This window comes from Molothrus aeneus, chromosome 1 (assembly GCF_037042795.1).
Source record: "Molothrus aeneus isolate 106 chromosome 1, BPBGC_Maene_1.0, whole genome shotgun sequence".
In the NCBI taxonomy this organism is placed as follows: Eukaryota; Metazoa; Chordata; class Aves; order Passeriformes; family Icteridae; genus Molothrus; species Molothrus aeneus.
Window position 1 is genome coordinate 7,672,197 of NC_089646.1, and position 27,790 is coordinate 7,699,986.

At 44.4% G+C, this 27,790-nt stretch overlaps 1 protein-coding gene across 3 annotated transcripts in view; it reads left to right on the forward strand.

Annotated features, from left to right (window-relative positions):
- The window catches only part of DPP6 (dipeptidyl peptidase like 6), a 561,667-nt gene that overhangs the window by 144,269 nt on the left and 389,608 nt on the right, over positions 1–27,790 (forward strand). The window contains exon 1 of one of the 3 annotated variants that reach the window (XM_066551004.1): positions 2,141–2,794. The exons of the other annotated variants lie outside the window; for them this stretch is intronic. Within the exon in view, the coding sequence (XP_066407101.1) occupies positions 2,594–2,794 (201 nt within the window). The 5' untranslated portion in view covers positions 2,141–2,593. Of the gene's footprint in view, positions 1–2,140; positions 2,795–27,790 lie in introns of those variants that run through there. 3 annotated transcript variants of the gene reach the window in all.

Genomic DNA, 27,790 nt, shown 5'->3' on the forward strand with positions numbered 1-27,790 from the left:
TGTGTCCTAGTTTTTCCTTAGAAGTTAAAAATGTATTATTTCTTTTAATTTTATTCTCTTGTTCCTTTTTTTTTTCCAGTGCTATTTGTCACCAATTACAAATATCATATGGCCATAACTATTCCAAATATCATTAATGCAGTTTGAGGTGGAATTTATCTGAGCTATGTGTCCAGATTTTTGGTAATCAATTTGTGCCTGAAACAGAAGTTACAAGGGGCCCAAGTGGCTTTTGGAAAGTTACCTTTGTTATGATGGATGTCACTATGACTTAGAAGCCAGACCTTTGCTTCAGAGCATTGTGTGCTCATCTTGTTTTTTAATTAAATGTCAGCATCTCAGTTGTGAAGATCAAAATGATTCCTTCTTTGAAGTTCCATCAGGAAGGAGATAGAGCGCTTGTTTTTGTTTTCTCTCCTGATGAGATAAGGTTCCCTTTTCATCTAAATGTTAAGACATTTCATGCCTGACTTTGAAGGCACAAATAAAAAGGAGTGGATGAAACTATTCAGACACAAAGTGATTTTTGATCAGGCAGTTACTGAAATCATGGAGGGGGGAATCGTTGCACTCTAGAATATCGTATACATGATCTACTGAAGTGGGTTTTTTAAGACTGATGAAATGACATATATTAGAGATGGTATTATCCTAACAACTAAAACTTTAAGCAAGAATAGTGTTTAGAAACAGAATTTTAGCCCATAAAATCCACTAGTTAAATTATAATGAAGTTTGTGTGCTCTAAAGCAGCAAGTTTCTCAATGGGAATGAGCAAACACCGGTTTGTGCTTTGTGTGTTGTGATCCCAATAACTCTGGCAAATTTAGAGGTCAAAGGGGAGGATTCTGCAGAGCAGAAGAGGGGACACCACCTCTGCCACTTTCCTTTTAACCTAAGCATCTGTTGCTATGGAAACCCCTGTGCCTGGTGCTGGAGCAACAGGAACTGTCACCCTCTGTCCGGAGCAGCCGCGCTGGGCTGGCGGGGCAGGACCCCACTGGCAGCTCCGGTGTTCCCGCCCGGGCCGTGCCCCGCTGGCAGCTCCGGTGTCCGCGCCCGGGCCGTGCCCCGCTGGCAGCTCCGGTGTCCCCGCCCGGGCCGTGCGCGGTGTCACCGCTGGCAGCTCCGGTGTCCCCGCCCGGGCCGTGCCTCGCTGGCAGCTCCGGTGTCACCGCCCGGGCCGTGCGCGGTGTCACCGCCCGGAGCTCGGAGCGGCGCCCGCGGCTCCCGGGCTGGGCGAGCGGGACCCGGCGGCCCCGAGCAAAGGCCGTGCCGGGGGCTCCCGGCGTGTCCCGACCCCAACCCCGATCCCAGCCCCGGCCCCAGCCCAGCCCCGCTCCATCCCCGCCGCCGCGATCGCGGTTGTTTATCCCCGGCCGGAGCCGCCGGGAGCAGCTTTGGGCGGATTTCCACTGAGGGGCGCTGAAGCACGTTTTAATGCAGCAAAAATGAATTAATACAAAAATAGTAAGAGACGCGATTTACCGGATTATTTTAAAAAGCGACGACAACGACCACCTCCAAAAAAGCCGCAACCATCGCCTGCTCTCCCTCCTCTCCCCGGCCGTGGGGGGAAGGAGGACGGGCGGAGGGACGGGCCCCGGGCAGTGCCCGCTTGCCGGGCTGAGCCCGCTGGGGCAGGGCAGGGCAGGGGGAAGGCTTCGCCCTCCCTCCCCTCGCCCCTTCCTCGGGGCCGAGCCACTCCGCGCCCAGCGGCCTCCCAGAGCCCCTCCAGCCGCCGGTCCCGCCTCCCAGCCTCGCCTTCCCCCTCCCCACCTCTTTTTTCTCTTTCTCGGCTGGCGATCAGGTGTCTGTTGCCTTTTTTTTTTTTTTTTCCTCTTTTTTCTTTTTTGAGTTGTTTCCCCGGGAAAAAAAAAAATAGGCAGGAAAAAATCCCAGCCCCAGAAGGTACCGAAAAGGAGATGATCGTAGAAGAGCCCTCCTTCCCAAGAAGAGCAACGTGCTTTGAATGAGGCTTCCCAGCCTCTTCCACTCCGTCTCACACACTCTGTCACTCTGCCTCTCGCTTGTGCACACTGTTGGTATGCGACCTCGGAGGCGACTGCTCCGCCACCTCTGCCTGGGGAGCCGCTGACAGCCAGCGATTGAGCCAGCCCCCCTTCCTTTTTTTTTTTTTTTCCTCCCTCCTTTTGCAAACACACACGCACACCCCCAAAGCACATTTAATGCTGATCCACTCAGGCGCCATTATCGGGGGTACGTCTTCGTGGAGTGTTTTGGTTATTTTTTTTCTCTTCTATTTTTTTTTCCCTTCCCAACACTGGATGGTGCAGCATTCCCGGGGCCTGTGGTGTTACGGCTCGATTGCGTTTTATTATTTATTTATCTATCTTCTCTCTTCCTCCACTCATCACTCCCCCGTCTCTGCTCTCTTGAACCCCCCGGCTTCTCTCCGGGTGCCGGTGCAGAGGACCGGGGAGCAGCATCCCTCTCTCTCCCTCCCACTGATGTGGGACTGATCCTCACCCGCGTGTAGCATGCTGTAGCCAAAAAAGAAGAGAGGAGGGGAAGAAAAAAAAGAAGCGGCTCTCTTGCCCTCCCTCTCCCTCGCTTCCCGCGGATTGACTTCATGGCTTCACTGTACCAGCGGTTCAGCGGGAAGATCAACACCTCCCGCTCGTTCCCCGTTCCCCCCGAAGCGAGTCACCTCCTGGGCGCCCAGAGCAGCGAGGAGGACGGCGCTGCCGGCAAGACCCCGCGTCCATTGCAACAGGAAGGCAGCCGGCCCCGCTTCCAGTACCAGTCGCGAAGTGACTGCGAGGAGGAGGATGTAAGCGCCGCTGTGGTTCGCGTGGGGCTGGGTTGGGTTTTGGGTTGGGTTTTGGGTGCCCCCCCCTCCCCGCCCCCTGTCCTGCGGGATGGCTGTGTGCCCCTCTAAGCTGGCAGCGATTTCTTGCGGTTTGTCCGCTCGTCTTTCCAGGCGGGTGTTTGCGCTGCTCCTCTTGCCCTGGAGTGCCGGGGATGGTCCGGGACGGAGCCCGCTGGGAGCCGAGCGGAGCCGGGACCCGCCCGCCCCCGCGCTGGCCCCGCAGCTCTCCCCGGTACCGAGCACCTTGCGCGGCTCTGCGCTCCCGTGGAGCGGGGCTGGGGGGCGCGGGGTCAGCACCTTAGGAAACGCCAGGTGCCAGCTCCGTCCTGCTGCCTCCAAGCTACGCGACAAGGCTCCCCATCCCCTTTTTTTTTTTTTTTTTTTTTTTAAATTTTTATTCCGTGTTTTACCCTTTAACAGTCTCCCGGGGCAGAAGTCTTCACCTTGTCCCTCCCTCCTCGCCTTCCTGTCAGCCTCCTCCTAACCTGGCAGCAGGGAAACTTTTTAACCCCTGAGCAGCCGTTTCGGGGTCTCTCTGTCCCCCCTACCCGCTTCCCCCGGGCGGGCCCCCGTGGGGAAGCCGAAAACTTCGGCCGCGCACCTTCCGCTCCTTCAAAGGGTGCATCTACATATCGCCTTAGTAACGAGTGACTAATCCAGGCCGCTGGCTGCCTGCTGTGTCCGATGGAGTTAAACTAGTCTGGGTCGATTGCCCCTAGTTCCTCCGGGGTGTCGAGGAAGGGGACAGACGCAGAACAAGGGCCAGTGATAGATCAAAACGTGTGGCTCCACATGGCTGGCTGGTGTTAGGTTTGCAGAGGGATTTGAGTGTGTTTTTCCACTGTGGAAGCACACACAAGGGGAAGCAAATGGCTGCAGCTGGGAATAATGTTTGTGTCTGTTAAAAATACTTCTTGCCCGAGTGGGACGCGTTAGCTTTGCAGCAGGGTTTAGCTTTGGCTGTGGGAGCCTTCCCAAGCAAGGCACAGCTTCAAGCCACAACAGCAGGGCTGCTTCACTCCGAGGAGAGAGTTGTGTATGCAGGGAAATGCCCTCCGTTTATCTTTTTAAATCCCTGTCCATTCTCCCGTCCCTTTGTAAAGACTTTTATGGTCCACAGAGCAAGTGCACTTCTGTCAGTGATGGGGCCAATCGATTTAAACCTCTCCCCGAGGTGACTGAATGCTGACAGCCCCGGGGGACAGCAGTGACAGGGACCTGAACTGACTCTTCCTGTGACTCGCTCACCGGCAACGATCCTGGCACTGCTGTCCCTTGGCCCTGGCCAGGTGCAGGAGGACACGGGCCCATCCCCGGGTGCCCGCACCCCCTGGTGACTCTCTCTCGGTGTGGCTGGGGACACGGAGCCCTTCCCGGCCGTGTGCTGGGCTCTAGGTGTCGCTGCGAGCCAGCGGAGTGCCACCTCCAGGGCTGGGCTCAGGCACATTTTCCTCATTGTTTTAATTTCGCTTTCCTGCACTTGCAGACAGCAGATGTCTGGAGCCGCTTCTCTGGTCACCAGAAGCGCTGAGTCCGGAGGCAGAGGAAAGCCTGCAGTCTAGCATGTGCGAGGGATTTCTGCTGATAGGCTCCAGAATAGTAATAATAAGAATATCCTTAAACTTCTATAAGGAAAGTTTTTCTCTCTTTCTTTCTTTTATTTTTTTTTCCTTTCTTTTCTTCCCCACCTCCGATTCTCCCCCATCCCCTCAGAGTTGTGTGGGTGCCCAGTGACTGCTGGGCACTGTTGAGGGACGCTGCTATCTGTGCCTGCCTGGTGTCTTCTGCAACGAAGTGCAAAAAAATTGTGCCCAGAAGCAGGGATTTGGGGTGACTCTTTAAAGCACGTGGACAATTAGTGTGAATTGTTTCTAAAGGGGGCAACCTGTCCGAGAAAGTGGCTCGGCAGTTCACAGGGGTGTCCTTCAGCAGACACTGGGAAACCCGAGCTGGTGGTCTCTGGCAGAGGGTCCTTCAGGTCGGGAGGATGAAGTCGTGCCAAACCAGTGGAAATGGTCTTTAAATCGCGTGTTTCAGGGAGCGGGGTCCGGCCCGCGGGGCCAGGCGCCGGCAGGAGGGGACGGGAGGCTGGAGGTGTCCGCGGTGCTGAACCGGAGCGGGGCTGGGGCGGCCGTCCGGGGTGCCTGACCCGGGTCAGAAGGAGCTATCCGAGGTGCCGAACCCCTCTGTCCCTGGGTCAGAAGGAGCTGTCGGGGGTGCCGAATCGCTCCTGACCCGATCAGGACGAGCTGTCCAAGGTCCTGAACCCCTCCTGTCCCGGCTCAGAAGGATCTGTCCGAGGTGTCGAACCCCTCTTGTCCCGGGTCAGAAGGATCTGTCCGAGGTTCCAAACCCCTCCTGTCCCGGGTTAGGATGAGCAGTCCGGGGTGCCGAACCCCTCTGTCCCGGCTCAGAAGGAGCTGTCTGGGGTGCCGAACCCCTCCTGTCTCGGGTCAGAAGGAGCTGTCTGGGGTACTGAACCCTCCTGTCAGGAGGAGCTGTCCACGGTGCCGAACCCCTCTGTCCCGGGTCAGAAGGAACTGTGTGAGGCGCCAAACCCTCCTGTCCCGGGTCAGAAGGAGCTGTCTGGGGTGCCGAACCCCTCCTGTCCCGGGTCAGGAGGAGCTGTCCAGGGTACCAAACCCCTCCTGTCCCGGGTCAGGAGGAGCTGTTTGCTCTCCAAACACTCCCAGGACCATGCTGGGGCGAGCTGACAGTGACCTCCTGCCCTTGTCTGTGGCGACAGCAGCAGAGGCAGAGTGGCAGCCGTCAGGCTCGCTCAGGATGAGCAAATGCATCCCTGGGCCTGAGAGCCTTGAGGGAAGGGGGAAAGTAAGGCAGAGAGCTGGCAAAGACCATGGGACAGGTCCAAGGAGAGTGGTCTGATTGTGCAGGGTGCCAGGAGTACGTGCTATTGCTCATCATGGGGAAAGGCTTAAGGAGACAGCACTGGAAACTCTTTTCTAAGATTAGACTTCTGTTTTCTGTCTTGCACAACTGGGACATTCACCTTGTCTTTCATCTTTTCTTTCATCTTTTGACACCAATGTATTAGGAGAATCTAGAACTTAATCATATAGAAACAAAGGGTTTTCTCCCTTCCCACACTTGGAAATATCAAAACCAACCTGAGAATGAAACTGTTCTGTTCCTAACTTTGTCATGTGATTAATAAAGGGGAGAGAACTGAGTGTATTTTATGGGTTACTGATGATGACTTTTCCTGCTGAAATATGTGTGCTGTATTTTTAAGCACCAGCACAGACCTCAGTGCAGAACAAAATAGAGGGAAAGACAGGATGTTGCCTTTGAAGGTCACAGTATTGAAAGTAAGCATTCTGTCCACTGCAAGAACTACTGATGGAAAAATACTGCTTGAAATCTATAAAGAGTTAAAAGGAGGTAGTAACTCTCTAAGAAAATTCAAATCAAAACCAGTAATGATTTTATATGACAACTGCTGACCTACAGGCACCATTGAGACACACTTGAGAACATTATTTTAGTAACAGAAAAATACAGCAAAGTAGAGGTCACAGCATTCTTTTGAATGTTAATTTTTTACTATGATTTTTAGAATTTTAAAGTTTTTACTATGATTCAACTTGTGGCAGGTATATGAGAAAATATATATAGTAGACCTAACTACTGAACAAAACCTGGATTAAGTCTTGCAAAATGTTCATGTTAATTGTTCATCTAATTAGGTTCTATATAAATGACCCCTGAAAAACACTTCCTAGTTTGCTCAGTGGCATCATTGATATTAAAGTTATTGCAACGGCTTTAAACAAAATTCGGAATACAAATTTACCTTGTTATAAAATTAGTTTTTTACTGCATTTATTTAGATGAGGAAACGTCTCTGAGAACTCTTCATTAAGTTTAGTGTGGTGGTATAGCAGGTTATACAATTTTGTTAGCATAATTCTCTCTTTTAGATTGATGAGGTTACCTTTTAAATGGTAATTTTGATTGGTTTACCTTTTAGACTGATGAGAGAAATGGTTTGCATATTGTACAGTGGAAGGGATTTTCTCCTACATGTTGACTTGAGAACTGTTTTCCCATAAAGTAGAGCTTCTTCATCTTTTCCAGGCTTCTTTCTTGGCATCACAGTGATTAATGAGTTTAATTTTTGCAAGCAACTGCCAGGAGGTGCTGAGTAAGATGTATCATGCTGATTGTGTGTAATGCCGCTCCTTTTAATTACTGGGATGATAACAATGCATTAATCAGGTGCATAAAAAATTCAACACTTTCCTGTAATGTGGAATATTGATCCATTTTATAAGTCACTCACAGAAGTACTTTTTAAAGTTAATTGTTAAGTTATCTGTTAAAAATATTGAATCCTCCAGTGAAATATCATAACATTTTTTTATATGAAAAGACATATGCTGCATTCTTACAGGTTCATTACTCAGCCAAAACTCTTATTGGCTTTAATAGGAGACCTAAGCGTATAAAAAAAGCCAGTCCCAAAGTACAATCATTCCTCTGATATTCTTTCAATAACTGAATTCTGAATTTTTCTTTCTTTTCTACATTTGTCTAAAACTACATTTGGCCATATATTATACTTTATTAGTTCTGCAATTGATTATTCAGACTTATTTACCTTTTGAGAAGGTTTTCATTCAGATATAAATACAGATCATTTTGAGATGCCTCAGTAAAACTGTGTTTTGTGCTTAGATAAATTAAGGACTTAGTAAATTAAATATCCTTTGCTAACAGAGTGAGTGTGAGAAAGTGAGAATCAAAGCCATCAGTATAAAAAAGAAAAAAAGTAATTTGGTACAGCAGACTTGCTGTTGCATGTAATTGAAAGTGTTAATTTTCAGTTCATTATTGGTCTAACAGGAGGAGATATTGCCTCCTAGAAATGTGTGTCAGAACCCTCAGAAATGTTGAGGCCTGAGCTTCAGGCAACAGGCATTTCAAAAGTGGGCTGTTTTTCTCCTTAAGAGATGAATGGATTGATTGTATAGAGGAGTTTGTAGGACTGCAGAAACCCTGAATTTGTTGTAAGTTATAACAACTTGAATTGTACCAGAAGTCTATCTATAGATCTGTACTGCTGTGTGTATGGACAAAACCAACTGTTTAACTCTGTAGGAATCTCCTATTCTCAAGTCGGTAAGATTCTCCTAGAATCTTCTTGGTGAGTTCTTGGAGCTGAACTCAGTTATCCTCCAGCCATTAAGATGCAGAGAGTGGGAATGGATATTTCCATGGAAATATGTAGGCCCTGCTGACATTCTGTAAGCTCACCTTTTGAATGGAGCAAAAACTGCAGCTAACTTCCTTCAAAAGGAATAGCTACAAACCTCATAAAATCATGGGTTATATTTGCACAGAATCTCATCATGTATTTTGTGATTACTGAATACTGGACACTGATCTGCAAGTGATACAGTTTTTGCACTTTGCTTTATGGCTATATCTTAATTAAACAAACTTACGATATTTGCTGCCAGTTTAAAATCAGCCTCTGTTTCTGCAGTCTTCCCTAGCCTTGGTGATGATGCACACACTAAAAAGTCTACCAGAGCAAATGTATTTTTAAGTATTCAGAAATAACTGTGTGAAGAGGCTGAATCATCTCTCTAATAGTAGTGAACTGTGCCATAGGTTGGGGTGCTTCAGGTAGAGTACTCGGCTCATGTTATTTCTCTTTCTGAGCTGGGAGCTCCAGTGCAGAAAGCAGAGACTGAGCCCAGGGCTGGAGCAGCTCAAGGTGGTTTCCAAGGGGTTTTAAAGACATAGGAGGTGGGGAAAAAAATATAAATCTGTGAGTATGTGCTGTTCTCTGGCCATTTGTGTGTATTTTTGTTTTAGGAAAGGCCAGACTGAAGGCAGTCCTTAGGGTGGTATCCCAGCTTGGAAAATTCTCTTTGAGAGTCAGCAGATTTTGTCCTGTGAAATAAAAACCTATATATTATTTTGGGCTAATATATTTATGCTTGTGCTGGTGCAGCAAACCCTCCCATTACAGTTAATGAACTGCAGGTTGATTTTTGGGGGAGTTCTGCCTGGTGAGCAGGATGATTCCCAGCAGGGTGCCGTGAGGTGTGGACATTTTCATCCCGTGACCAAGGGGTGGCAGCGTGTGGTGATCACATCGTTCCTATGGAGCACTTGGCTTTTCCTGGATTTTGCAGGGAAACATCAACCACCCCCTTGTTTACACACTCACACCTACACGTGGGGGTTCTTCAATTCCTTCCTGCCTTCTCTAGGTCTGCTGGAACTGGTGGCAGTTTTGTAACTCTCCTTTTCACCTTCTGGTGGAAATATTTTCATAAGAAAGGGTTCAGCAATAGTTTAAGTACATGGAGGAAGAAATAAACCTTCCTTCTAAGGGAATGTTTTTTTCTTTTCTCTCAAAGGAAAGCAAAAAAAAAAGCCAATTTTTTTTTTCCAAAAGCCTCTTTCACGCACTGATTTTCACTCATTGGTTGTGATACAGTGTGTCTTTTCAAAAGTACACACAGAACATTTAGGTTTATCATTTCAAAGTGTTTCAAAAGATTTGTGGTCAAAGCAAAAACAGATACTGAAATATATTTCCTAGTTAGATGCACAAATACTCATTTTGGATTCGTTTTTTCTACTGATATATGCACTTTTGAAAATATTGTATGTATCCATTAAGTTGTGGGTGTTTGGTACTGGTAAGATTCAGTGTGGGTGAGTTAACTGAGTTAAAGCATATTTTGAGTGTGTGCATTCATCTATAGAAATAGATCACTGCATTCATCTATAGGAATAGATCACTGTGCCATAATCTTTACTGCCAGTATAGAACTATAAAAGAGAGTGGGAATGAGCAGTGGGCTCATGGATGTTTTGCAGCACAGAGCTGTGCAGGAGGGAACAGAGGGAGAGTGTGGTGGGACAATCCAGGAAAATGTTCTGAAGGGGGAATGGGCAGTGGTTTCTCTGTGCTGGAAAGAAAAGTCCTTCACAACATTTCCACCTGTAGAGTGTTTGGGAACTTAAATTTTCCACATGGAACCAGAGATTTAATTGCATTTTTTTTTTAAGCACTTTAATTTAGAGATATTTCGTTGTTTATTTTGTCAAAATAGCACTTGAAAGTCTTCCCGAAGATTACAGCAAAGATTAATACAGCTTTTAAGCCTCAGAGAACTTGCAATACGGAGGCAGGGAGTGAGACAGAGAGGGGTCTGGTCCTCATTCACTCTGAAAACATTTAAGTTTACACAGAGGTACTGAAGTGTATGAAGTAATTAGAAAAAGATCAATTTTGTGACTCTCTGCTCAGGAAAACTGAATATGTTTTAAATTGTTTATCACTTACGAGGTGTAAATTATTTTACTTTAAACAAGGTGCTTGTTAGTAGAGCTCAGCTATTACAGAGATTCTCCCAGGAATTGCAGTCTCTGGGCCTTTAAAAACTGCTATTATTATTATTATTGTTATTACTATTATTATGTTCATTTTGCAGATGGAAAATTGGGGGCTGAGGTGGCACATGGACAATTCATCTCAGCTCTATGGCAGCAATGGTCTGCTGTGGCACAGCCTTGTGAGCTATTGCAGTTTCGGGTTTTGGGCCCCAGGGGCTTTAAAACTAAAAATTGTTCGAGTTATCACCATGGATATTATTACAGATGTAAAGCTAATTGTGAAGTCTGGCACATTTAAGTCTTTGTTGTATCTAGCACTCATTTCTGACAGTTTTCCAGCTCTTCAAGGCTTTGGAGTTTGCTTTGAGCAAAAGGAGATTTAAAGTATCCAAAAGGAAGGGCAGGAGTATCTTAATGCTTTCATTATAGTATTTCAGGGAGGGGGTGGTTTGGGGCTTTTTATATTTCTTTTCTGTATTTGTCAATAGCATCTGCTCCAGCATTTCAAGCAGATTTCAGTCTAGGCAGAACTCAAAAGCAAATGCAAATTTCTCCCCAGGCTTTCTCTTTTGGATATACAGAGCTACATGAAATGGAAATGCAGCAGTGGGAAATGCTTGGTAACCTCAGCTCCAATTATACCACAGTCATTGATTTTAAAGTGTTTATGACAAAAGCATGTTTGTGTTCCTCATTTTCCATTAAAATAAGCTCAAACTCTCTATAAAAAAACGTAGCTGTGGCATTTTGGTCAGAGGAGAAATGAAACCCATGCAGACTGAGCAATTACAGATGTTGCTGCAGTCTCCCAGCCCTAGATCTGAAGGCACTTGGTGAGCAGACCCTGCAGGAGATTTGCACAGGGTTCCTGTGCCTGCTGCTTTCCTCCTGTTCTGGCAGGGCCAGAGGGAGAAGTCCAGCAGCAGGAGGCTTGGTTCTGGCTGCTGTCCCTTCTCAAGGGTATGAGCAGAGGTTTGCAGAGCCCTGTCTGTACAGTTTGTGTCTGCAAAGAAGAATTCAAGTGTCCTGCAGTGCCTCTGGCTAAGGGGGATTTAAAAAGACTTTTATTTATAAGGCCATCTTTTGGCAAAAGAAAAAGTATGACCTGCTAACAGTAGCAAAACAGACACTTATGCTTGTAGCAGTGTCACAGAAAAGGAATCTTGTGGCAGCTGCTGCTGCTGGCTGGTAGGGTGCTGTTGGAGGTGGCTCTGGGGTGGAGGGCTCTTCCAATTTGCTCCCAAAACTTCTGAATCCCTTATAAGCCATAGGGGCAGCAAGCACAGCTCATCCCTTCCTCTCTCCCATCCCTAGGCTCTGCCTCATGGAGAAGAATTCTGGGTTTTTTTGCACTGCTGGGAAGCCATGGCTCAATTCTTCCTCCCTGTGTAACAGGGGGCTGCTGGCAGCCTTATCTCCCTGCCCTGGCTCCTAGGGATGGTGCCCAGCAACACCCAGATGGCTCCACTGCAGCCACTTCCCAGGGATGCTCCCTCTGGCACTGCAAAGTTCAGCTCCTGACTGTGTCCCTGCCCTCCTCTCAGGACAGGCAGGTTGGGCTGTCTTGTGTTTCAGGGGAAAGCAGGAGCAGACTCGAGCAGAGAGCAAGGGGATGTTGGGATCTGCTTTAAATAGAGTTTGACCTCTTGCATAAGAGACTGATTGTCCCAAGATAAGTTTATTGCATACACAGCTCTGAGATTTGCACAGATTGCTTGTGGGATTATGTTTCATGTGACTGTAGAATCCTATCTTTGTTTGTAATTTATTGCTTAATCTTTCCTCATGTTTCTGTATAACCTGTATTAAATATGATTTGGTTTTGGTTTTGTTTTTCTATTTCATCTGGGTGCTAGAAAAGAAAAGCAATATTTAAAAGACTGAACTTCTATTACTTTGTTCTCAGGGAAGCTGTAGAAATCAACAACCTTGTTGCCATAGACACATAAATACTTTATAGTGAACCAAAGATTTTCACTTCTACTACTCTTACTGCTAGGCATATTGAATCTCTGCACTTTATTGATACTGTTCCTCTGCCTGCTCTATATTAACTTCTTTTTCATTTTTTTTTCTTTTCTTTTTCTTTTTAAATATTTTTTGGTGTAATGCCAGATACAAGAGGAGACACATGGAGAAAACACTGAAGGTATTATAGTGCTTCACAATGGTGTCTATGATAAAGTGGTGCAGCTTCTTTGTTCTGTTATGAACTGCAGCACAAACATTTGTCAGAACACATACAGTGAGTCATTGCAAACAAGAGTAATTAATTAAAACTGACAAACTGACAGAGCCAAGGTTTAGGATCACAGTAACCCCTTCTATTGTACTTGCCTTGTTTATACTCTCTGTGTTTGAGGATGGTGAGATTGAAACAGGCTTCTTCAAAGAGTGGGCAATTCTCAGTGATTTCTGGGCACATTTGGATGCCTTCTGTTTGAGGGGACATGGATCAGTGGTGGAGCACTGGAATAACCCTCAGGGAAGTCTTGCAGCTCCTGGGTGTGCCATGGACATGCTGCATGACCTTCAGCCAGTTATTTGCCTTTGTGAGGCAGGACCTGCATCTCTTGGGCACCAAAAAGGAACCAGGGCCTTCACTTCATTTGTGGCTTCCTTGTGAAGGGTGCAGAATTAAATAATTTTTGCTTTGGGCCTAAAGCTTCGGGCTAGAAAGAACCCATGGACAGAAACATGAGATTATTAATAATTAGTAGTGCTGTCATTAATTCTGACAGCAGCAACATTTGTAGGAGCATTGCTAATAACCAAAACAGGCCCTGATTGTGCTTGTTTATGGTGGGCTAAAGGTCTCTCTCATTACAATGTTTCACAGGCACTGCCAGGAACTGATAATCACTATAATGCACATTTTTTCTTTTAGCTAAGGAAAGCTAATAAGCATCTGTAGTTTTGAAAATGTCAGATTGAGCCAAAGTGCATGCAATTAGATAAGGATAATATAGCAGATAATAAGGAGATACATGATACTGGGTGAGCAGTTATCAGACTGTTGTGCTTTGGCTGCTAAAGTGGAAAAGGGAGCAGTGGTTGGTAGGGGGGAAACATGCCAAGAGCTGTCACAAAGGGAAACCTGGCTAATCTGGTAAAGTGACAAGGTTGGTCCTGGGGAAGCAGGAACATGGGTGTCAAGCTTTTGATAGATGGAAGGGGTGTCTGGGTTAAAAGTCAGGTACTTGGGAGGTGGGAAAGGCCACTGAGGAGAAAAATGGGAAGCAAATATGGAAAGGGAGATGGGCAGAATGGAGTAATTTGTGGTTGCTGTCCCCAAGGTTTCTTTTTTTCTTTTTTCAAAGACTCTCTGCCTTCTGTGTGTGCGAGGTGTCTGGGCTGTTCTGGCAGCTTTAGTGGACTAAAACCTTTCTGAGATTTCCTTTGCCCAAAAGGAGACACAGACACGATGCACTCATTAAGAGCCTGGGTGGGAATTTTCAATCAATGTCTTCAGTTTAATTTGCCTCTGGGGGAAAGAATGAGGCAGACTCTGGGAGCAAGATTAAAAACAAGAGGATGAGAAACAGACAAAGGACAAGAAAAAAGAAAGAAGAAAGAGGAAAGCCATGAGGCACAGCACTGGAAGCCAGCTCTGATATTGGAAGATAAGGAATTTTGCTTCTAAATTATTTTTTTCCCCTATGGGGCAAAATATTTTTTGTGGCTGAGACAGAATATTCCATATTTTCCTTTTCCTTCTACTTAGCCTAATCTAGCAGCTTATTCTTGACAGGAAGGCAGGCTATTTGTAATCTGGAAGACTGGACATTTTTGTCTGATGTTTTTTCCTGAAATGTCTCTTCTACTCTTATTCCACCTCTCATGAAATGTTCTGGTGCCTCCAGAGGGAAGAGATTGGAAACCATTTCTGCTGTATTTTGGTTCTATGATAACTTTTTCCATTTTCTTTCTCTTTAGAATTCAGCAAATAGTTGATATCTTTATAAAATACATGACAGAAAAGCTGTATAGTTCTCATTCTCTCCTCTTCTCTAAGAAGATGTTTTATAAATACTTAGCTTGTGACTAGCTATGTAGTGTCACACCTGAAGTCCTTAAGAAAAAGAAAATATCCTTATGATATGTTGAAAATGTGAATAACAAATTCAAGGTGTATTTTTGTCACTTAGAAAACACTTTACTTTTCACTTTACACCAGAATATACTCTTTTTTTTGGTATATTTCCAGCCTAGATTAACTGTTTGTATTACAGGGTTGTAAAGAAGTGTGTGTTTGATGTTTGGAGAAGTCTCTAGGAGAATCATGGAAATCACAGAATTGTTTGGATTGGAAGGTATCTTAAAAATCTTCTTTCCCTTGGGCAGGAGCACCTTCACTGTCTGCGACCATTTAAACTCAGGGGGGCTTGAAATTTTCTTCCCACAAATTTTCAGAGAAGATAACAGTACATTCACAGGATGTAAATTCAGACCACATATAAACATGGCCAAAATGGGTGTTTTTGTTATTGTTTTGTTCTATTTTACATTTCAGTCATTAGCAAGTTATTGGTTCCTCAGTAAGTTGCTCTCCAGGCAATGGGCAAACTTGATCTTAGAGGAGAGGCAGAAGAGAGGAAATCCTTTCTCTTCTCTCATGTTGGGTCAGAGGGAATATTTCCTTTCTCCCAGGGGTGCTCATAACAACTGCACAGCTCTGTAGTGGCTCTCATTTTTGGGTGAGCTGCAGAAAGTGCCTCATGGCACTGGGCAGAGAAGGTGAAGGTTAAGAGCAAGGTTAAAACCAGTTTAATCCCACTCAGTAAATCTGCATGTGAAATCCCTCAAATTATAACCATGTTCCTTCCCTGTCCCTCCCTATGTGTGCTAAGCTGGAGCTCTCCTGGAAATAGGAGATTTCCTATTTGGAAATAGCACAGATATTTCCAAATATGAAATGGCAGATGGCACCTGGTCCTTGGGCTGGAAGGATGCCTGAGAGTGCCACAGTCACCTCTGTAACTGTGCAACTCAGTGCAAAATGCAGGGAGCAGCAGTGTGAATCAGAGGGTTGAATTTGCTCTAAAAGTTCCACACAAGGCCCCTCTTTTGCTGAAGACAGATTGTGCCAGTCCAAGCTGAAAAACTGTAATTTAATTTGAAAGCACCGTTCTGCTTTCCTTTCAGCTGATCTCGATTGGTGACAAGCCATAAAATTTCTCTGTGGTCCGCTGCAGTTTAATAGATGAGGATTTCCTAACTTCATAAAATGATTAAAAGCACTCCAAAGGTATACCAGTAGCAAGGCTTCTGTGAGACAGCTCAATCAGCAGGCTCCAGGGCCCTTTGAGAAAGGTTTGGTGAGCCTAACTTCAAAGGCAGATTGCTGAGATAGGCCATAATTGAAGGAAAGACTCATAAACTGCAAGACTTAAAGTAACTTAAAGAAAAAATTATAAAGGATCTGTGTACCAGAGGTTTTTCCTATTTGCCACAATGCTGTGAAGATGAATTGCACGAGGATCAATGTCTCTAGCAGGGATAAGTGATAACTGTGGGGCTCATCTTGGCAGCAGCCCACTCCTGGGTTTTCTTTAACCCAGCACCTTGGACAGCACTGGCAAGCAGAAAGGAGCAGTTTGCTTTGTGTGTTCAGCCTGAGCCTCATCTAGAAAACTCATCTTCCTCCAGCATGTTGGATCATAAACCAAAAGCTGAATCCACTTTCATCAAATGTTTGTAAGTAATGAACCATTTCAGGACTGCTCTGTTCTTCTCAGGGCATTTCTACAAAGAGAAGGATGATTTAGGGACTGATTGTAAAATGCATGTTGGGCATTAGGGATTGCCTTTCCTCTCTCCTTTTCCCTCCTTTTGTATGGGCTGGCTGTGACTTTCCAAACAATCAAGAAAAATGTGACTGTTTTACTTTTCTATCCCATTTCTTTTCATGAATGTGAAGCAGAGGCTGGTTAAGGGGTAAATGGGCAACCAGGTATTTGGAAACTGAGCCTCTTAAACTCAGTTTAGATACCTCAAATTTCTAAGATTGGGTGAAGAAATCTGGTGGTGGCTTTTAATCAAATGAGTTATTTGAGAGTTTGTCTGCTGACATTGCTGAACTTTCTGATGAAAACTTAGAAAATATCTCATAGTTAGTGCTTACTTCTCTTTTCTACCTCTGGAGCTCAGGGAATTCCAGCCAGGTACAGCACCAAAATATTTTCTTTACATCACAGTGACATAATCTTCAGAGTTTCCAAATGTAAATTTGTGTGCTGACTAAAAGGCAAAGAGCTTTTTATACTTAATAAGTCTTATCTCTTATCAAAGCAGGAGATAAGAATTTTCCATCACTTAGGCTCTCCCTTCTGTTGATAATGGTGGAAATGAAGAATCTGTCCATCCTCAGGATATCTATCTAGGAGAAAGTTTCATTGTCAGACTGAGACATTTGCAGCATTTTTCTTGGTCAGCTTGAACAATCACTGATTCTCATTTATTCAGGTCAATGGGCCCTTCTCTGGAGACAGTAAAAAGTTTTTTTAAATGAAGGATATTGTTGGAATAAGAATTGATGGCTCTGATCTGGTCATAAATTGTTTCAGGCAGGAAATAACAAGATTTTCATGATCTTGAGCATTGAAGTATTGGAAGAGTCTTCTAGAAAGGCTGGGCAAAGATAAAAGATATATCTAGCTTTGGGCTAGATCTCAGAAATCCTACTTTTTGATATTGTATACCTGCCCTTGGTAGCAGAGAAAACATAAGGGCTACTTTTTAAACTAAACATATTGAAATTTTGCATGAGCCAGTAAAGAGGTCTCTGCCTCCAGCTAGGTAACAGGAACCCAGTTTTGATTATGCAGGCTAAACATCTTTTCAAAGAATCTCCAGATGAGGTAAAGGTTATTAGACTCTGTATTTTTAAAAAAAAATAATCACAGTCAAATGGGTTATACAAGGCTGAATCTGTCCTTTAAAGGTATTTTAAGATAGTTCAGTCAGGTTTACTTGAGAGTCCTTTGATTGCTGCATTTCAAACAACTTGTGTCAGATGTCTATGATATTTCTCTAAACATTTCCAGCTCCCTCCCCTGTAGGCCAAACACTTTTTCATTTCCAGAGGGAAAATGTCAAGAGGTCTGTAACTAGGAGGGCAGCAGCATCTACAGACATTTATGCAGCCAATACTCTGTGGGGGAAAATCTAATTCAGTGCAGTTCTTTTTCCCTTACTGCTGTAGAATTGTACATTCTTTTTTTTTTTTTTTGCTTCTACCCAAAATCCCAGAGTCCTTCATAAGCAGTAGCTTTGCCTATCTCCATAACAAAGGCAGTTTGCAAAGAAAAGCCTATGGATGAGAAACTCAGAATATCAGACAGCTTGTTTTCTGCTATAGAAAACACTATAGTGTATGAACATTGTCTCCAGACTACCTGAGTTGTAGATTTTAGTATCTGAAGAGAATTCGGTAGCTGAATACATTCAGATTGAGAAAACTGAGCTGAGTTTGAATGGCCTCACTGAGTATTTTCCTTTTTTAATAAAAATCTCCTCCAGGCTATAGGAGCAGTGCTGCTCATTGCTCATGTGACAGAATTTCCCAGCTCTAAGCACATAAGTTCATAAAGTTTCTCTGTGTTTCCTCTCACAAACAGGCAGAGCAAAAGTTCACTTCATGTAGGAACACACCTGGTGCCTTTCAAGGGCTCATTGCACTCATTTTATGGGTTCAGAGTGGGTTTAATGTGTGTTGGAATGTTTGAGTAATGAAGCACAAATTGTTTTAGAGGTCTCACCTGGAGGTGCAAAACTGCCCATTGCTGTGTGGTGAGAAGTCTGGAATTCATTCTCAGCCTTGTTCCAAACCCCATCTCCCAGGCTGAGCTCTTGGCGGCTGCTGCTGCAGAACCAGGAGGGGTCTCCTCTCTCCTGTCCTTTCTGAACACAGGAAACACAGGAGAATTGGAAAGAAAACTGAGGAAAAGTGAACATGGCTGGGTGTGGGGGTGGTGGTCAGAGTGCCAGGAGGAAGGGCTGTGCTCCTCAGCAGATGGTGAGTGCAAAAAGGACCCAAGAAGGGGTACCACAGGCAATGCCAGGCAATTCCTGTTAGCTTCTTCCCCTCAGTATCCCTAGTGCTGATTTTTCAAGCTCACAGTGGGCTCTAAATGTTGCCAGTGAGAGAATGGCTTGTGAGCAGCTGTGTCCTTTGCTGTGTGTGGCCCTGAGCACTTGTGAGAACTTGACCCCACAGCCCAGGCTGGTTTCATGCAGCCACTTCTCCAAATCAAATGATGACACGTGAGAAGAGGTTTAATGTAGCAGGATTGCTCTGAGGCAGCAAATTTCTTACCAATTATTCCAGCACTGAGAGAGGAGAAGGGAATTCTCTCTCCTTTTCTGAGCAGTGCAGGAGGGGAACAGCAGAAGTGGAGCTTTCAGGAATGGGTGCTGAGGGGAAGCAGTGACACTGGTGCTCTGGCAGTGTGGTTAGAGGCACAGGAGGCAGGTGACAGCTTTGCACAAGTGCACAGGAGTGGATTGGGTGCTCAGGACAGCAGTGCTGATGATGGGAAATTGCAAAAGTAACCTCCAGGTATCTCATCCCAGCAGCAGAGGGAAGGCAAGCTGCACGTGAGCAGTAAATCAGCCAGACCCATGGCTGTGGCACATGACTGGGAGTTAGAAAGCTGGCTTCTCTTCCTGTGTGGCATTTAATTTTTCAGGAACATTTAAATCCCTAGGTTGTATTGGGTAGATTTTTCAGAAGATTTTGGTTATGCAATAAAAGCCATCTGATATTGTTTCCACACTGCTGTTAAGATGAAGTGTTCTTGTTATATCCTATAATCTTACTTGAGCTTTCTGTTCCTGATGGTTTTTCTAAGCCCTGGGCTAAAAGGCATTGTGCTAGAAATTATTCAACCAACAAAATGTCCAAACTGTGTGGCACTAAAACTCTTTTTTTTTCTACTTCTCAAGACAGCAAAGATCAAGCAGCAGAGCTCATACTGCTTCAACGTGCTAATATGTGTTGAAGACTCAGGATTTTTATGGTTATTTGAGCTGGAATTTCACATGTCACCAAACACACAGTCAATCTAAATCAGTGCCTCCCCAGGGCTGTGTGTGCCCCAGGGATGAGGGTCCCTCTTGCCAGAGCTGGGCAAGGCTCAGTGCAAGGCTCTTGTGGGAGAGCTGAGGGTACCACAGGCTCTTTGTTGCACGGATGCAGTGCAAGCTTTCCGCTGCTGATCGTTCACATTAGTCAGAACTAATTGATCCACTGATTACTCACCCTGCTGTAAACTTTCAGTTTGCTGATAGAGGTTTTTCAGGGCTCCTGTAGATGCATCAGAGGAATCACCACTCAAAAAAAATATCAACAGTGCTGGACTTTTTGTTGCTCTAGTGAATCTCTTCATTATTTTTTTCTTGTATTTGTTACTCTAATTTCCTTGAGCGTTTTGTGCATCTTTATTAAATGATTTTATGTCACTGTGGTCGTGTTTGGGGTTTTTTGCACAGGACTTCTCTTCCTGTGCTCACAGTCCTTTAATGAAAACCTCTTCAATGTTTGATTTCCTGCCCATTGTTTAATGTATGGCCTTGGGCCTTAGTCTGTACTCCTTTCAGACACTGTTTAATTTTCTCTTGCACTCTTTTCTAGCGTTTTCTGCCACAATTTTTGAATGCTTCTCAAAACCTAGTGAATTTGTTTTCATGGGACAGCTGCTGAACATGAGGAGGGGTTTATTTCCCAGAGTAAGGAACAATTCCTAATGTATCCTAAATACTGAGAGGTAAAGGCTATTTTTGTGAGAGTCTAAAACACAGATCTGTGACCTCAGTGGCAGTGCTGACCCTCAGCATTTCTCAAATAGTACCAGAAGTCCCAGAGGTGAACATCTGTGAAGCAAGTAACACTGTAATGCTCACTTAGCAAAATTCAGCTTCAATGTTTTGCCCAGCATCACAGAATGTGGCTGCATGAGCAACAGGGAAATCATCTGTGTCTTCAGCACGTCCTGCTGAGTCATGGAATTGTTCCTCCTCCACCTTTCCAGCTCAGCACTTCATTTACTGCACGCTGCTGCTTTCCAGTCATGCATGTCACCATGACCCCAATGACTCCCTCAGGAGGGCTTTCATCAGAAATCCCTGAGTGCTTGAGGATGAGGCTCAATTTTAAGGTTTGCATTGCACTGTATCAGTTCCAGAGAGACCCCAAAAATGTGCTGTGCTTAGAGTTAAAGCAAGACTTGTAGGGAGAAGTAATTTCTTTTATTAGGGTAACTGGTCTTGTGGGTAGAAAAACTTTCAAGTGCATGAGCCCTTCAGTTTCCTCTCTCATGAGCTGACTCTTCCTAAAACAGAACCTTTTTTAGACCCCATCTGAGTCTACAGAAACAATCTCCTCTTGCAAAAGCCAGCAGGAAAACAAGAGGTGGCATTACATGTCAGCAAATGGAGTCCCCAGAGGTTCATTAGAGGATTAAATGCAGGAGAGTGACCACAGACCTTTGAGTTAATGGAGTAACTGAAAATTATTTTGTTCTCATCCTCTTTAAGGATCAGCTGTTGTGGGGAAAGAGGTTCCTTTTCTCTCCAGTGTCATAGCTGTCAGAATGCAGGAAATATGTAAGGAATTTGGAATGCTGCACTCTTTTCTGATAGCAAAGGGTGTGTTTTTAGTAAATTCTACCTGACTCGTTAGGAAATTAGATCAACAGCTCTGGCCCCTTTCCACCATCTATCTGTTCCTCTTTTGTGTGCATCTGAATATCTTCTGTAATAAGCATTAACAATAAATTATTTTGGTAGAACTTACCTTTCTGTTGGTATTGATATAGTTTCTGGCACAGAGGGGATGTGGTTTGTGCTGGGGTAATTAGGTAAACTTAGCTGAGCAGTTCTCCAAATAAACTGATTTCTTTCTAAACTCTCTAATTTCAGTTTACATTAAACTGACAAGGTTGTCCTGGCTTTAGGGACAGTTTTGGCAATGACAATTTAATTTAGACTAAATTAAAATAGAATAAGGAAGTTGTAGCAATCTGTCCAGATGGGTGAAATCATCTTTCAGAAACCTTCCTAGTCACAAATATATAGGATTTTATGAGTATGCCTTGTAGAAGTCCTACCACCTTGTATAGATAATTAAACCATCCTAGGAGCAGTTTTAAACCCAGGTATGTGAGTTTACTTCCAAGAGTGTGTTAGAACCCCATGGTTGGGAATTCTGTGACCTACATAATCATTTAAGCTGATCCATGGAAAGTAGATCAGTTCACATGGAAAAGAATTACAGTATCCCCTCCAAACATATTTCCAAAATCTTTAGCCTGGGACACACAAGAATAAAATTCCAGGAGGTCAACAGTGGAACAAAAAGAATTAAGTGAAAAGAAAAACTTTCCACAAAACCAAAATTATTCTAGTTCTATAATTCTAGTTGTTACCTCACCCAGTTTTCTTCTACCGAAGCTATTCAAAAGATGTTTATCTTTTTTGTAGTTTCAGTGTTTTTATTCCTGAGAAAGAATAATTGAAATATTGTCTCCCATTCAGCTTTCTGCTCTGTGTGTATCTGCACTGAGTTTAGGCAGAACTTCACAGCTGATGTAACATACCTCGAAATTTTTCCTACTTTTAATAAGACAGAGCATCCTCAGGGTTTTAGAAGGGTTCCTAGAGGAGGAACAGGAAGAAATGTTCATCATTGCTTAATGGAAAGCAGGAGTTCTCCTGCTAGGAGAGAAATAGAGCACCACAGGATGCTTTATTTTATTGCTCTATATTACAGAAGATCTGCTTCCAAATTCTGAGCCTGGAGAAACTTCAGGTACCTGGATGATAGAAATTTTCCTTGTCTTGAGTGGCTCAAAGGACTAAATTTGAGGAAGAAAATTAAAAGAAACAAATTTATGAATGAATGCAGAATAAATTATTCATGCATGTGCTCTGAGGACACAAATGTATTTTGGCAACAAAATTTGCATAGAATTGGCCACAAAGAGGAAAACAAAGTGTGGTCTGTTTGGAAGTAAGGTTAGTAAGGGTGAGATTCCTCAGACTGTTGAAAGTTCTTTCTCTAAAGAAAGGTAAATTTCAGGTTTTTGGTCTGCAAATATTTTAGTAGTTAGCATTCAGGAATAATAAATTATTTAATCTAAAATATATCAGTCTTTGGTGCTAAAAGGAGTAGTTCTAAACTACTTGGAGACATAGGGTAAATGTGTTCACTGTTTCCCATGATTATGTTCAGTTCATCTGATCCCCGGGCACAGGAATCTGCTGGATTAGAGCTGTGATTTCAGGTTTGGATAATAAACCAGTAAAGAGCTTGTAACTCTGAAAGCACCAGGAAATATTAAATATTCCCCAGTCACCCTGAGCTCCTGTGTTAGAAAGGAGTTTGCTGCATTGCTGGAAAAGTGCTGGCATATTTATTGCAACAAGGGCAGCTTGCACACCTGATGTTTGCAATGAGCCTGCATCTACCTGGTAAAGCAGAAATCACAAACTTTAGGCACAAGTGGCAGCTCTGAGGCAGTAAACCCTGTAAAGGCTAAGCTAATCCAAATTACCTCACATTTCCATGGGCTAAGAGTGTGCACAAAGTTGGTTGTTGCACATCAGCCGTCAAGTGATGATTTTATTGCTTGCTGCAGCTTGTCTGTTTGCACCTGAGCCCCAAGGAGCAATCCATCCTTTAGAGATCCTGAGCCCCAAGGAACAATCCATCCTTTAGCCTGTTTGTGCCTCTCCCAGTGCAGTCTTGATCTGTGAGTGGCACTATGAGGACACAGTGACAGACTGGTCACTGTGGGTGAGAGCAATCTGCTCTGCTGCCTCAAATCTCAGACTAAACTTGTGATTTTCACTTGCATTTTTAGTGCATAAGGCTTCAGCATCCCTGTCCTAGTCACCTTATTCTATATTTCCTGACTAATGATGACCTGTTGCTTTAACATTCCACTAAAAATAATGTAAATTTCTCTTCTTCCCTGAGACTGGTGGGAGGCTCTCATCTCCACTGCAGATGGACAGCTCATATGTCTAACCCATTCCCAGAACAAATGTCTGGGTATCCATGTGTTGATTGCATCTGCAAGACCCCCCCTTCATTCAGAATTTATAAGGACACATTCCTGGCATGGCATTTTCATCATGTCAGCCTAAACTGGACTGTAATAAACTAAGAAATGGTGACTTACTAGAGATGGTAAATTTAATTGCAATCATTCAATTGCTTCTGGTTGTTCTGGTATCTCACAGGTCAGATGTGATCCATGGAACACATCCATCCATCCATCCATCCATCCATCCATCCATCCATCCATCCATCCATCCATCCATCCATCCATCCATCCATCCATCCATCCTTTTAGCTTTAGTGGATAGGAACAGGAAAGTTCTTGCTCAGGATACGTTGCACTTCCTTTGCCTGTGGGATAAGGGGGGATCTGCTGCTGCTGCCAGGGTTGTGTGCAGATGCTGGGAGCCAGAGCTTTGCCTCATCCCACCCAGGCATGGCCCAGCAGTGCAGGGAGCATGACTGGAAGCATCTCCAAAACTGCAAAGTGCTCCTGAGGTGGAATGGTTCTGAAGCTGTGGGCCTGACACCTTCCTTCCACAGGTCATGACTTCCAGGAGTTGTGCTAGCTTTGAGCTGAGGAACTTTTTTGAGTCTAATTGTGACCTGACCATGCCCCACTGACACAGAGTACATCAAAGTGTTTAAGTCATGCAGCCATTAATGACTTTGCTCTCAACTCTGTGCCTCAATTTTCACCTGGCTTTTTCTGAATTTGTCTGGCTTCATATTTCAAGCATTGAACTCTTCTGGGAGGCTGAAAACATTGCTGTCACTCAATACATTTGTTAGGGGAAGAAACTAATGCTCTCTAAATGTGGGCCTGTGATAATGTCACTTTTTCTAACTTCTTTTTCTACATACAACATTTAATGCCATTAATAATACCTCTTCTATTGCTGCTGCAAATATTTGGAAAGGAACTGAGGAGGTAGAGCTGCAACTCCTGTAGGTGTAGCCATGTCTGATAAAAGATTATTTTGACTGGGTGCCATTAGGAAATTATTTCTGGCACCACAAATCTCACTGTGGACTCCTCATGGCTGCCAGAGACAGGAAGTTTGTGCTTGCATGGCCAACCTTGCTGAACTTGCTGCTGGGGCTTCACTGCTCCAGGGACCCGAACCTGCTAAAATAAGGAGTGTGGACTGCAGTCTCCTGCCACTGGGTATGGGGATATACAGTGTTTCTTAATTTATTTCTCCCCGATCCCTATCTCTTGTCATGAAATTCAAATTAGTTCTTAGCACTTAGGAGTCAGAAAACTTTCTGTTTATTGTCTATATGAGACTGATCAAAATGGAAATTCTGTGGAAGGATATTGCTGAATTTTGAGTGAACAAGTTCACTTCTAGTAGTGTTTGCCTGTTATACTTTTAACAGAAAATGAAAATTTAGAATGTACCACTTTTTAATTAAAAAAAAACATAATACAAATAATAATAATTAACTTGAATATTAGAATCTGGTCTGGGAAAGAACTGAACTTTGCTGGGCTTTGGCATTTAAGTATCTCTGTGGAGGTGGCCTAGAGTCTTCCACCAGTATGTCCCCTTGGACACATAAATGATGGATTTGTGGCTTCTGTATGCAACCCCAAATGAAATTCAAGGATAAAAAAAGAAAATGGAGGAGAAAAGCAAGTAAGGAGGGGAACAGCCAGTTGTCTTACAGAAAATCTACTATAGGTGTGTGATCAAACACAACAGCCTATTGAGAGAAAAAGCAGAAATAAAAAATAGTATAATGGTCACAAAAGGACCAAGAGAATAGTCTGGAAATATGTGCAGAAAAACATTTTGACAGAAGCCACTACTGATGCAGAGAGAAAGATTAATTTCTCTTTCCTGTTAAGAGGGCAAGGGGGTAGATGGTAAACTGACCCTGATAACTTTGGGTATTTTGAAATTGAAATTGAGGCTGCTGGAGAAGCTGATTTTCAGAGATCTGATGATTCACCAGGTACATTTCCAAGTCCTCAGCACTGCAGCTAAGGATGGTTTTCCTGATGTGCTTAGGTCTGATTTTTAAACAGGCACTTCACAGGATGGCCCTAATGTTACTCTACTGGGAAAAACAGTTTCCAGCTAAAGTTCTTAACACAGTTAAGAAGTGATGAGGAGAGAGATGAGACTAAGAAGGTTATCTCCTATCCTTCCAAAATGGGCTTTTCTGCATAATGCATTCTTGTGTTTGTCCAGTTTGACGTTAAATTATTCAAACTGTGGGCATCCCTGAAGTAACCTGTTTTGTAACTAGAATCTCAATGAGCCCCTCAGTTCACAGAGCAAACCCCTCTGCATACCTCTGGAGAGCTGCATGTGCTGATTTGGGGTGGGATATGGGCCATGGAATATAAATTGTTCATGGCCAGCCCCAGGGCTTGAGAATGACCCTGTGATCTGAGCTGGGGATCTCAGCTTAGAGCAAACCAGCTGACCATGTGTGCATTAACCTCTCTGTAGGAATTTTGAAGTGCTGTGAGGGCCATGAGGGCTGTGGGCTCCAGTGGAGCCTGGGTTATAGCTGCTCTGTTGGGACAGCATTAATGGTTTGAATTTGGGTTTATTCTGCCATTCTTCTTGACTGCCAGTCTCCAGATCAATGCACAGAACAGTGAACTCCTTATTTTTCAGAAGCAAAGTCAATGGAAATCCCCAGGGAAGCATTGGACTCCACATTGATCAGTTGGGCTAGCTTTTCATCTTCAGCTGAGCATGTCTGTTTTGCCACCTGGAACAGTCCTGGGTAGCTTTCTTTCCCTCCTGGGAGGGAACGTTATACTTTTCATAGAATTCACAGAATTCACAGAATCACTGGGTTGGAAGAGACCTTCAAGATCATCAAGCCCAGCCCAGGCCCAACACCACAACTAAACCCTGGCACCCAGTGCCACATCCAGGCTTTGTTAAACACACCCAGGGATGGTGACTCCACCTCCTCCCCAGGCAGACCATTCCAGATCTTTGTGACTCTTTCTGTGAAAACTTTTTTCTAATACCCAACCTGTATTTCCCCTGGTGCAGCTCGAGGCTGTGTGCTCTGGTTGTGTCAGTGCTGCCTGGAGAAAGAGCCCAGCCCCAGCTGAGCACAGGCACCTTTCAGGAGCTGCAGAGAGTGATGAGGGCAGCCCTGAGTCTCCTTTTCTCCAGGCTGAGCACCCCCAGCTCCCTCAGTGGTTCCTCACAGGGTTTGTGTTCCCAGCCCCTCTCCAGCCTTGTTGCCTTCTCTGGATGTGCTCCAGGCCCTCCATGTCCTTCCCAAACTGAGGGGCCAGAACTGGACACAGCTCTTGAGGTGTGGCCTCACCAGTGCCAAGTCCAGGGGCAGAATGACCTCCCTGCTCCTGCTGGCCACACCATTCCTGATAGAGGAATTTCCTGCTCCCTTGTTGCTTCTGAGATGGTGCAGAGGATGTGGAGGCTCTCCAAGGGTTCCCATCATGGCCCCTTTTCCATCACAGGACCAGGAGTGCTGCCTGTGGGTCTTGTGTGCCCCTGGCAGGGAATGCATGTGCTGTTCTCTTACACGTATCAGACAGGGACAGGAGCACCCAGAGCAATGCACAGCCTAACTCCTGCTGCCTCCCAGCTCCTTCCTGCCACAGGACACCAGGAGAAAATGATCTTTATTTGTTGATCAGTGCACTATCGAGGAGAAATAGAGGAGGCAAACATTGAAATGAAAGGTGTGTAGCATTAATATTGCAAATTCCCAGCAACTGTAAACTCAAATGTACACAATCTAAAAATTGATTAATTTAATCAGGAGATTAAACAATTCTAAGTCCCTTAAGGTCTTTTGTGATTTGCTTCTATAATTTCAGGTGTTGAGCTTCTAAAAGAGAGCTGAAGTCACCAAGTAAATTCCAGTACTGCAGCATAGCAGAGTGTAGACTGGATCACTACAAAGGTCAAAATAGTTTCTCTTTTCATCTCCTTGACAGTTGTCAGTAGCCTGAAGAAAGAATATTAGACAAGTGTAAACAGACTCTGTAGCTCCCCCAGCACATCCTCCCTGCAGCCTGTGGCTGAGGATGCTTCTGTGCCCAAGGCCATGTCACTGGATTTTTCATACAAACACATATAAACTTGTGACATACACAGAATCCTGGGGCACTGAGCTTCAAAGATTAACTCTCTGCTCTTGGAAAGGGAAAGGAAGGAAAGAAAGGTCTTCTGTAAGAAGAGGATAAATTGAAAGAAACATTGCTGTTCCTGTGCACCTGAACCCTCCTGTACCCTTCACTTCTTGCTCTGTCCCTGCAGTGAAGCCATCAGTTCTGTGTCTCCACACAGGACCTGGCCAGCCCCTATCCCCTTTTATTTCTAAGAATCAGTAAGGTAAACTATTTTTTTGGGACACAGTGGAATTGTTCCCCTTATGTCCTAGCTCAGTATATCAAGGAACAGGGCTCCCCTCTGCAGTCTAAATTACTGCCTAGAAAAGAGAGAAACTGGGACAGAGGCTGACCTTGTGTCTAGTCAGAGCAATCCCTGGATGCAATGCAATAA